General features: G+C 36.4%; 1 protein-coding gene across 1 annotated transcript; it reads right to left on the bottom strand.

Moving 5' to 3' along the window:
- Positions 1–269: 269 nt before the first annotated feature.
- Positions 270–11,316, bottom strand: LOC110030372 (aldo-keto reductase family 4 member C9-like). The gene is made up of 7 exons (XM_020733047.1): positions 11,120–11,316; positions 10,252–10,302; positions 9,190–9,266; positions 8,934–9,021; positions 7,244–7,516; positions 6,700–6,948; positions 270–594 (listed from the first exon to the last, which is right to left on the bottom strand). Exons 1-7 carry the CDS (start codon positions 11,228–11,230, stop codon positions 511–513), a joined length of 933 nt encoding a protein of 310 aa, XP_020588706.1. The 5' UTR covers positions 11,231–11,316; the 3' UTR covers positions 270–510.
- Positions 11,317–11,804: the final 488 nt, after the last annotated feature.

The raw sequence follows: 11,804 nt of genomic DNA, 5'->3' as shown, positions 1-11,804 counted from the left end.
ATCAGCTAGATCTGATACCTAAAGAGACAAATCAAAGCATAAATTTGGAATCCTAAATATACATTGGAGCCCTTTATGATCACTTTCAGTTTTTCATTTTAACTTATATTTCATTTTATTTGTTTTTCAACTTAAAGTATATTTGGAATCTTAAAAAGTCACACCTCATTTCTCAGAGTATCAGAAAATTGGATCCCAGAAATGAAGAAAAATATAAAGACGATTACATGTCTGAGATTAATCAACCAAAACAAACAACACCCAACAAATTTCAAAATAAAAATGAGACTGGAAATCATGCTTGGATGTGCAACTCAACAGACTGCAAAATCAATAAAACAGTGAAAACAACACGCAAATTTTTTTTACTAATGCAAGCAGACAGTTTGGTTCTATGGGAGCAGTGGCATCAATGCCAAATTATTCAGAAATCGGAGACGGAACAGAAAAAAGAGCCATGAAAATTGTTATATAGAAAATGATAGCTGGAAAATGATAGCAGTCACTTTATCATATCTCGCCATCCCAAATCTCTTCCACACTTTTGTACAAGCCTTGAGGGCTGACAAAGAAATCTGCTCTGATTAACCTTGTCTGCAGGGAAAGAAAAAGAGATGTTAGATATATTTGGATTTTTTATATCGTAAATTTATATCTTACAAAAATAAAAAGGAAAGATATTTGTCTTTCTCAGAACCTTTCTTTTTGTTTTTGAAAAAACTAAACGGCCGTGTGAATAACTTTTGAATTTTGTTTTTTTATTTTTTATTTTAAATATGTTTTTACTTATAAATAAAATATATTTGATATACTATAACATGTTGTTATGGTATAACTTATATACCATATAGGGACAGATGCTGGATGGAAGCGGAGCGGAGCAGAAGAATCTGTCCAAATTGGGAAGTTACGTGGGTTGGGGTGCGGGGCCAAACCCCCGCGGTATGGTACAGGGGTAATGCTGTAATTAGATATTGTGCCTAGGGTTCACTTCTGAGGTTATAAATAGGTCTGTTAGTAACCCCAGGAGATATCCCTGATTTCTATAAACCCTTTTCTGAATATTGAAAGGAAGCCGTCGCTCTGCTCCCGAGGACGTAGGCATCTTTGCCGAACCTCGATAAATCTTTGTGTTCTTCTGGATTTGTTCTTCTGGATTTGTGTCGTTCTCTGGATTTGTGTCGTTCTTATTTTTCTTCGCTCTAATTTTCTCAACAAGTGGTATCAAAGCCAAGTTTGAGGGGAAAATTTTTTTTTCGGCGACATAAGAATAAAAAAGATTTAAGGAAAATTTTTCGGCGACAGGAACGACAAATGTCCTGCCAGAGCTTCGGTCAAAGTTCTGCCAAACAGGCGAGATCTGCGAACTTCGAGCGATAGATCTTGCACGACGCAGGCGGAGGTTTTCACGCGAAGTGGTTTTGGATCGGGGTTCTTTCGCAACGCAGGAGGAAGGCAGTTTCGGGCACGCGAACTAGAGGGCTTCTTCGGCGATGACCGGAAGGCTTCGGTCCAGCGAGTTCGCGAAGATCAGAAGGATCGGGGAGCGGAGGTCTCGGGCAGAAAAGGAAAGGAGCGGAGACAGGAAGGTTTCGGTCCGGTGAGTTCGCAAATATCAGAAGGATAGGGGAGCGGAGGTCTCGGGCAGAAAAGGAAAGGAGCGGAGACCGGAAGGTTTCGGTCCGGTGAGTTCGCAAAGATCCGAAGGATAGGGGAGCGGAGGTCTCGGGCAGAAAAGAAAAGGACCGGAGGTCGCGGTGAGAAGGGTAGAAATGGAAAGGAGCGGAGGTGTTATTCGGACATTTCGGGGAGAAAGAATGATTCATTTTCTGGTGCGAAATTCGAGGTGGTGAAGTTCGATGGAACTGATAACTTCGGATTGTGGCAAACCAGGGTGAAAGATCTGTTGACTCAACAGAAAATCTTGAAAGCTTTGCGGGCAACAAAACCAGATGTCATGTAGGATGAAGAATGGGAAGAATTGCAACAGCGGGCGGCAACGACGATACGACTATGCACGTGAATGGCTTCAATCAAATAATCATCGATTTATCACGACTTGATGTAAGTGTTGAGGATGAAGATCGAGCGATGATTTTGTTGTGTTCGTTATCCTCTTTCTATGAACACCTGGTGACTACTCTGACATATGGGAAAGAAACTATCAAATTTGATGAGATTACTGCAGCAATGTTGGCTCACAACCAGCGGAAACAGAATGCAGGGAAAAACTCTCATATCGATTTATCACGACTTGATGTAAGTGTTGAGGATTAAAATCGAGCGATGATTTTGTTGTGTTTGTTAGACGACAGTTTATATGTTAAGGGTAAACAGGATCGTGGAAGGAAGAAAGAGAAAGAGGGTTCTGGCATATGGGAAAGAAACTATCAAATTTGATGAGATTATTGCAGTAATGTTGGCTCACAACCAGCGGAAGCAGAATACAAGGAAAAACTCTAATGGTGACAATTTATATGTGAAGAGTAAACAGGATCGTGGAAGGAAGAAAGAGAAAGAGAGTTTTGGAAGACGAAATTCCAGATCGAAGTCCAAAAGCAAAAAAATAATTCATTGTTACAGTTGCAAGAAGCCAGGTCATATGAAGTGAGATTGTCCAAAGTGGAAGAAGCAGACTGAGGAGAAAAGTGATACCTCATCGAAGTCTGTAAATTTGGTGCAGAATGATAATTCAAATTGCAATGATGGAGAAGACGAAATTCCAGATCGAAGTCCAAAAGCAAAAGGACAATTCATTTTTATAGTTGCAAGGAGCCAGGTCATATGAAGCGAGATTGTCCAAAGTGGAAGAAGCAGACTGGGGAGAAAAGTGATACATCATCGAAGTCTGTAAATGTGGTGCAGAATGATAATTCAAATTGCAATGATGGTAAACTGTTGGGGAGTACACTTATAGGTGGAGTTCATTTTGTGGAGTCAGATGATGATAATACAAAGTTATGACATATGTGTCTGGGTCATCTCAGTGAACGTGAGATGGTGGAATTGCATAGAAGAAATTTGTTGCATGGTGTTAAAAACTGCAAACTCAATCTTTGTAAGTTTTGTATTATTGGAAAACAGAATAGAGTCAGTTTTATGACTGTAAAGCACAAAACTGAAGGGATTCTTGATTATGTGCATTTTGATGTATGAGGCCTTACTAGGGAGTTGTCATTGGGAGAATCTCAGTATTTCGTTACCTTTATTGATGTTTCTCCAGGAAAGTTTGAGTGTATTTCTTGAAGCAAAAATCTGAAGTTATCTCTAAATTCAAGCTGTGGAAAGCTGAGGTGGAGAACCAAACTGGCAGAAATATCAAGTATTTGAGGTCCGATAATGACACAGAGTACACAAATTCGCAGTTTTAGAAGTTCTGTCAGGAGCATGAGATTCACAGACATTTTTCAGTGCGCAAGACAACACAGCATAATGGTGTGGCAGAAATGATTAACAAGTCCTTAACTGAAAGGACAAGGTGTTTTAGACTGAATGCAGGGTTTCCTAAGAATTTCTGGGCAGAGACTGCGAATATGACATGCTATCTCATCAATAGATCACCTCGAGCATCATTGGGTGGCAAGGTCGCAGAAGAGATATGGACATGTAATCCAGTTAAATTTGATCACTTATGGATTTTTGGTTGTCCTGCTTATGTGCATGTACCTGGAGATGAAAGATCCAAATTTGATGCAAAATCTAAGAAATGCATTTTCTAGGCTACAAGAAAAGTGTTAAAGGATACAAGTTTCGGAATCTAATTACAAAGAAGATGGTGATCAGCACAGATGCAATTTTTTATGAGCTGTTTATGTTACAGCAGAATCAAGACAAGAAATCAAGATAATGTGTCAGAGAAGAGTTCCATTTCAGATGAAGTGCAGATGGATTTAGAACAGCAGCCAGTAGCTTCTGAGAGAGGTGAAAGTTCAAATTCAACACCTGATGACTCTATTCCAAATGATCTGTAGAATTATAATCTAGTCAGAGATAGACAGAGACGCACCAATGTAAGGCCTCCTAGCAGATTGGGTTATGAAAACTTAGTCTCATGTGCATTTCTCATCAGCAACGATGATCAAACCACTTTTTAAGGAACTATCACTAGCCAGGAGAAAAAGAAATGGATGGGTGCAATGGTTGAGGAGATGTAATCTTTGCAAAAAATCGCACTTGAGAGCTAGTTAAGCTTCCAGAGGGAAAGAAGACTATTGGGTGCAAATGGGTCTTCAAAAGGAAACCAACAGTATCAGAAAAAGAAGGGGAAAAGTTCAAGGCTCGACTGATTGCAAAGGGATTTTCGCAGCAGAAAGGGATAGATTATGATGAAATCTTTTCTCCTGTGGTCAGACATACTTCAATGAGGGCAGTGATTGCATTAGTAGCTATTTGGGATTTGCATTTGGAGCAGATGAATGTTAAAACTGCTCTCTTGTAATATTTTCTTCTGTGGTCAGACATACTTCAATCAAAGCAGTGTTTGCATTAGTAGCTATTTGGGACTTGCATTTGGAGCAGATGGATGTTAAAATTGCTTTCTTGCATGGTGATTTGGAGGAGCAGATTTACATGGAGCAGCCAGAAGGGTTCACTCAACCTGGACAGGAGCATCTGGTTTACAGGTTAAATAAATTGTTGTATGGGTTAAAACAGTCTTCAAGACAATGGTACAAGCGGTTTGACTCCTACATGATACAGATTGACTACAGGCGATGTGAGTATGATTGTTATGTTTATGTGAAGAGTCTTGATGATGGTTCTATTATTTTTCTGTTACTGTATGTTGATGATATACTGATTGCTGCAAAGAATATGAATGACGTCCGTGGTTTGAAAGCTTTACTGAGCCAGAAATTTGACATAAAAGATTTAGGTCATACGAAGAAGATTCTTGAAATGGATATTCATCGAGATAGAGACACAAAACGATTATGTTTATCTCAACGAGACTATGTTGAGAAAGTGCTGGAAAGGTTTTAGATGAGCAAAACAAAGCCTGTAAGCACTCCTTTGGCAAATCATTTTAAGTTTTTTTCAGAACAGTGTCCTAAGACAGATGCAGAAATGAAAGACATGACAAAGTTTTCATATGCCAGTGCAGTTGGCTACTTGATGTATGCAGTGGTATGCACTCGTCCTGATTTGGCTCATGCTGTTAGTCAAGTTTGCAAATACATGGCTAAACCTGGACGACGACATTGGGAAGCAGTCAATTGGATTTTTAGGTATCTGAAGGGTACAGTAGAACATGGAGTTATTTTTGGCAGTCAGCAGAATGATCCTTCAGTTGTGGAGTTTGTTGATTCAGACTACACATGTGATTTGGATGACAAAAGGTCTACAAATGGGTATGTGTTTAATCTTGATGGAGGGCCTATATGTTAGAAATCAACAATTCAGTCTATTGTGACATTATCTACAACTGAAGCAGAGTACATGGCAGTAGCTGAAGCTTCTAAAGAAATCTTATGGCTTGCTGGGCTAGTAAAGAAACTAGGCATTGAGCAAGGTGAAGTTCAATTGCATTGTGACAATCAGAATGCTATTTATCTGACTAAGAACCAGGTGTACCATGCGAGAACCAAGCACATTGATGTCAGGTATCACAAGATCAGAGTTGATTGCTTTTGGGGAGATACTGTTGCAGAAGATTCATACTGATGAGAATGCAGCTGATATGTTGACCAAGCCAGTTACTATCAACAATTTCTTGCATTGCTTGGACTTGTTGAATGTTTGCAGTTGCTAGAGAAGCATGGTGGCCCAACCCACAGTTGTGCAGATGTAACTCCCAGGTATTTTTCTCCTAAGAGGCTGGACATTCGCCAAGGTGGAGATTTGTTATGGTATGACTCATATACCATATAGGGACAGACGCTGGATCGAAGCAGTGCGGAGCGGAAGAATCTGTCCAAATTGAGAAGTTGTGTGGGTTGGAGTGCGGGGGTAAAGCCCTACGATATGGTACAGGGGCAATATTGTGATTACATATTGTGTCTAGGGTTTACTTAGGGTTTACTCCTAGAGTTATAAATAGGTCTGTTAGTAATCCCAGGAGGTATCTCTGATTTCTGTAAACCCTTTTTTAAATATTGAAAGGAAGTCGCCGCTCTGTTCCCTAGAACGTAGGCATCTTTTCCGAACCTCGTTAAATCTCTGTGTTCTTCTGGATTTGTGTCGTTCTTATTTTTCTTCGCCCTAATTTTCTCAATACATGTATAATTATTCTTAAATACAACATACGTATTTATTCTTCAAAACTTTCAAAATAAATTTTAGATTTTTTAGTGTTTTTTAAAATAAGTCAATTTCTTTTTAAAAATAAAAATATAAAAACAAGTAAAAAAACATGATTTTAAAATAAATGCATAGACAAAAATAAAGAATCTAAGCGTTTTTTTTTTTCTAGGTTCCAATAAGGCCTAAGTTTTGATACAAATATAATGTAAGCTGCAGAGTTTGATCCTAATATCTCATAATACGCACAAATTGGGTTATAGCTTTCTGGTCTTCAACACAACTATGATTATCTTTTTCAGAGATTTATATTTATGATGGTTTCTTCCACATATTTGATTTCTATAGACTTAAACTAATAATTGTTTTTCAACTTGAGATCTCAGTTTTTCCAATTACGCTATTTACTGTTCTGATATCAAAAACAGGAAAAAATAGACAAATTTCAGCAACTCAATTTACCTGTGGAATGGAGGAGAACTTTCCTAGCAGATCAGCAGGTATAGACCAATCGAACACGTCAAAGTTTTCTAGTATTCTTGATTCTGTAGTGCTCTTTGGCAGTACGCTGTTACCAGCTTGGATTCCCCAACGAAGAGCTACTTGCGCAGCAGTCTTCCCTAATTTCTGGGCAACCTCGGTAATAACAGAGTTTGCAAGCACATTTCCTTCTATCCATCTGGTCCCCGGGGATCCCAGTGGAGAATATGCCTGCACAAAAAACAAAGACTGTGTTTAGAGATAAAGCTCTCAACTGCTGGGCTAACTACGCAACACAAAAAGAAATTAATTAGATATTTACATATATCTCATAGGAATTTTTGCAATGCTTAAGGACCATCTGGTAATAGATTAGTAAATCATTAGATTTAGTAAATCCAGATTTAAAGATAAAACTGAAAGGAATTGAAAAGTAACTGGATTTAAAAAATCCAGGATTTAAAATTTGCCCCCCTTCTGTTCTAACAGAATTAAGTTATAGTGTCCTTAATGGAAGCTAAATTACCGAGAGGTGAACTCCATTGGATTGGCAGAAGGAACGAAGCTTGGTCTGTTGCCAGACGGGATGGCATTCCACCTGGTTGACAGCAGGTGGAATGCGTGCAAAGCTCAGCAAATCCTGCAACTTCTTGGTAGAAAAGTTGCTCACACCGACAGCACGAGCCTTTCCAGAATCATAGAGCTTCTCCATTGCGCTCCATGTGTTGGGTATGTCGGATTGGATAACGTTTTCGCTGCTTAAACTTGACCCCTTCTTGAGTCGGAATGGCCAATGTATCTGGAGTGAGTTGAGGAGAAAGGATGGATTAGAACAAGAATTTATTGGATTGAAATAACTTCCAAGAAAAAAAAAAGTGTTTGAAACTCCATCCAAAAAAAAAAAAGAAAATTGACGGGCATAGTAATTTTGATCATTACAAATGCTTAAGCAGCTATATAAGAAATAAAGATGATCTTAAGTAGTTCCTATCCTATAACTTTATCCCAAATATGAGTCTTTTAAGTATGATTAAAGTTCAGAAAATATACAATATGCAAGTATTTTGATAGATTTAAAATTTTAATGAAATTTCAAGTTTAAAATGCATACATAAATTTCAATATTTTTAAAAGCATATTTTAAAATTCCAATTTATTCGTGAGAAAAATCAGATTATATACAAATAAACCTTAAGTTTAAAGTTATAAGAAAATAATTTATAGTAATAATAATTGCATTGAAAATTAATAAAAATGAAGTATTTTAGTTCCAATGATTTTGATGGCTTTAACTTTATCTGATTTATTTATAACATTACACTGAAACATTACTATACTCAGAGAATAAAGACGACAAAGAAAACAAAAGAGTCAAAGTTATCTTTAAGAAAACAATATCAAAGAACATAGTTTAATAATGACAACCATGTTTCAACAGCTGAATAAAACAAAAAATAAGAAAATGTTATGATGCCCAATTCATAGCCTAAAAAATGTCTTGTTGTGTTGACATTGAATGGAAAGATAAAGAAAGATCCGGAGGAAGAAAAAAGCTTAGGGGCCATTTAGGATAACTTTTGTTTTTCTGTTTTCTTATTTTAATTTTATTATGTAGTGTTCATATTTTGATTTGAAATAAAATATATTTGATATATTTGATTAAGATATGGTTATTTTTTGAAAATACTCAAAATACCTAAATGTTCTTTTGAGTAATTTCAAAAACATGCCAGTTTATTTTTATAAATAAAATATAAAAACATATAAAAAGCACATCAAACAAACAAATTTTGAAAACTAAAAAAAACAAAAATAAAAATCAAAAAATAAAAAACAAAATTGATCCCAAACAAACATCTAATAAACTTTTATAATCTCATGCCGTTCTGTGTTGCACTTATACTCTATGCATCAAGACTTCTTGAGCTACGGATTGGGTGATGTAGCATTGCTCGATCAAAAATTTAATAAAACAGTAAGGAGCTGAAGCAGTAGACATGAAAGCTTACAATATTGCCATACAGAAATATTTACAAAAGATAACAGTATTATGAATAAAAAAATGATAGAAGTAAAAAAATAACAGTATTGTGGGAAAAAAAACCTAAACCCTTGAAACTTCGAAAAAATAGCTTAAAAAAAAAAGCAAGAAAGCATATAAGATTTGAAACAAGAAGTTTGATAAGAAACAAGATACTTTGGAAGATGAAATGTACCAAGTAAAGATCCACATAATCGAGCTGTAGATCTTTCAAAGTTGAATCTATTTCCTTTGCTACATCTTCTGGATCATGGCTATCACACCTGCAAAATAATTGTTAACTTTCTTAAAAGCTGAAAGATATGATGATGATTATAACATACTAATAGCAGCTCTGCTTTTTAGACTGAACTTTGAAATTCAATATTCCAAACACATAGAAAAGATTCCAAATAATAAGCTTTCAATCAAGAATGAAGAATGAAACGAACCAGAGCTTTGATGTAATGAACAAATCTTCACGCTTCACAACACCATCATCAAATAACTTTTTCAAAGACAACCCAATCTGAATTTATAGTGAACTTTATCAGAATTTTCATAATATGGAATAAGAAAAGTACTTAAATTTTCAAAAGAAATGGCCAGGAATTGCAGACCTTATGTTGTCATGTAAATAAGAAATTAAATGTTAAATAAATAATAGGTTTGGAAAATATTTAACAGTGCAATATAAATAGAACAGAAACTTGAAAGCCAATGATTACATAATTTGCATGACCAATGTGTGATGTGTTGGGATTAATGGGAGTCTAACACAGTACTTTTAAATTTAATAGAAAAATGGAGAGATTCAGCACAATGATGGAGAGTCATCCTAATATGTTTACAAGCGATGGTTAGAACTTAAAACTACAAAAAATTAAAAAAATAAAAAAAACAATAAAAAAAAGTTCTAACAAAAAAAAATATTACACTGTTTTCACTTTGCCCACCTAACAAAGCTTTAGAGAAGCTAAACTTAGGGAGTCACCAATACAACCTTGTTTCAGTACCAAGCATGAAGAAGATCAAACACAAAATCATAAAAGTGGAAATTGAATACCTTGAGCACCCAGCTAAAAATATTGCAGACCCTTTACATATCATCAATTAAAAACAAAAAATTTCCAGAAAATATAGCTGCCTCCTAGATGAACTTTTATTCATCTTTTAGACTCAAATCAAGACAAAATATGATCTATATCTGACATTCAAATCAAGGCCAAATAGATCCTGCGGACAAGTTCCTACTACTTCTAACATAAATTGGAAACTTGGCTGTTGTTCCACATGACAAAAGTTTTACATACGAAATTAACCAAGCAAAGATACATGGAGAATCAGCAATAACTATTGGCCTTTTTTTTTTACTCAAGAGTAACTGTTGTTACACTTCAAAAAATTTAAAAATTCAAACAAACCAAAAAAGATCATCTGTGACAGAAGTATTCATTAAAAAAAAAAAGTTTGGCTTCACAGGGGAAATGATGCATTAACAATGGATGGAATACCTCTTTCTCATTTCCGTAAATCCTAGCACAATCGATATGTCTGTAGCCAGCCTGCAGGTTAAATAAACAAAAGTTCAATATGTTAAAATAATGGGGAAAAGAAATAAAGGGCTCTCTGGCATTGGATTTATCCCAGGATTAAAGCGGAATATAGGCTAAAACTTGCCAGATAGTCATTTTGGACAAATGAAGCCGCCGATTTGATAAATCTAGATTTCCCAGATTTTGGCCGTAAATCCAAGATTTATTAAATCCCAAGATCAGTAGATTTACGGGATTTACAGTGCAAGGAAGTTGAGAATGCAGGTGAGAAGAATGCGATAGGTTTAATCTTGCCAAATACTTTTATTAGATTTAGAGAATTTAGTAAATCTATTGCCAGAACAGGATAGTAAATCCGGTACCAGATTTACTAAATACTAATAACTGAAATCTAATCCGTTGCCAGACAGCCCGAAAAAGCATTAGTTATTCAATCACAACAAGATGAAAGACTCGCAAATAAGGCAGCCTTCTATTGATAGTCATAACGACAAGTCATGCAAGACGCCAAAATGTTCATCCACTAAAAAATAGGACATAATTACTACATATCCAACGCATTAGGTGAATGTTTCCCTCACATCCAATTCCGGTATCGAAAGCTATTCTGGCGAATGCGATTCAACGAAAGTAACACATCTCTTCGGGAATTGCTCAAAATACTATCTGTGTTCTTCCATGTGTTATGAATCGAGAAAGTATTTCAATTTTAAAAAACATATATATTATATACAATTGATGAGAAATATAAGACACATAAATTTATATATAAATGTAGGGAGTAGAAGAAAGAGGACGAATGGGAAGGCTGGAGAGAGGATAATACCTTGATAGCGAAGGCGACGGCTTCTCCGACCACTCCGGGTTTGGCCTGCCATGTCCCGAGCCCTACTGAGGGCATCTGGGCACCGGTGTTGAGCGTGAAGGACTTGGCCATTTTAGTCTTTCTTCTCTTTTACTCGTATCCTCTCCTACCCTCTTTGCTTCAGTGCTCTGGTAAATTGAGAGCGGCTTCATACGGTATATATAGATTGAGAACTGGGCGGCTGGGCCGAACTGGCCCCACGTCTCTATCATCGTCTACACAGCTGTCGTAAGCGCATGCGAAAGGACTCGAATATTCTGCCAGGAAAAGGAGAAGGAGCTGAGACAAGACCCACCTTCAAGTCTAATTATTGCGTGCCGAACGCAATAATCGCTCCACCTCCAAGGGTTTCCTTTTACTTTATCTCAGCCGGGCTGAGCCCTCTCCAATGACGTTTATTCATTCTTGTTCAACCACCTCCAAGGGTTTCCTTTTACTTTATCTCAGCCAGGCTGAGCCCAATCATCTTATTTATTTAGGCTCTCAAATCGGTTCGTTGATCGCAAATAACTTTTGTTCAATTCTTTAAGAAGCTCTTATTCGACCGTTTTCTAAGTTAATCAATCAAACAAGAACAACACGAACAAAAAATTATTCGTTCATGTTCGACTCGTTTTGACTGGAAATACTACTAATCAATTATATA

Source organism: Phalaenopsis equestris, unplaced genomic scaffold, assembly GCF_001263595.1.
Source record: "Phalaenopsis equestris unplaced genomic scaffold, ASM126359v1 Scaffold000708, whole genome shotgun sequence".
Taxonomy (NCBI): domain Eukaryota; kingdom Viridiplantae; phylum Streptophyta; class Magnoliopsida; order Asparagales; family Orchidaceae; genus Phalaenopsis; species Phalaenopsis equestris.
Note: the sequence above shows the minus strand (reverse complement) of the source record. Positions and strands in the feature narration are given on the sequence as shown.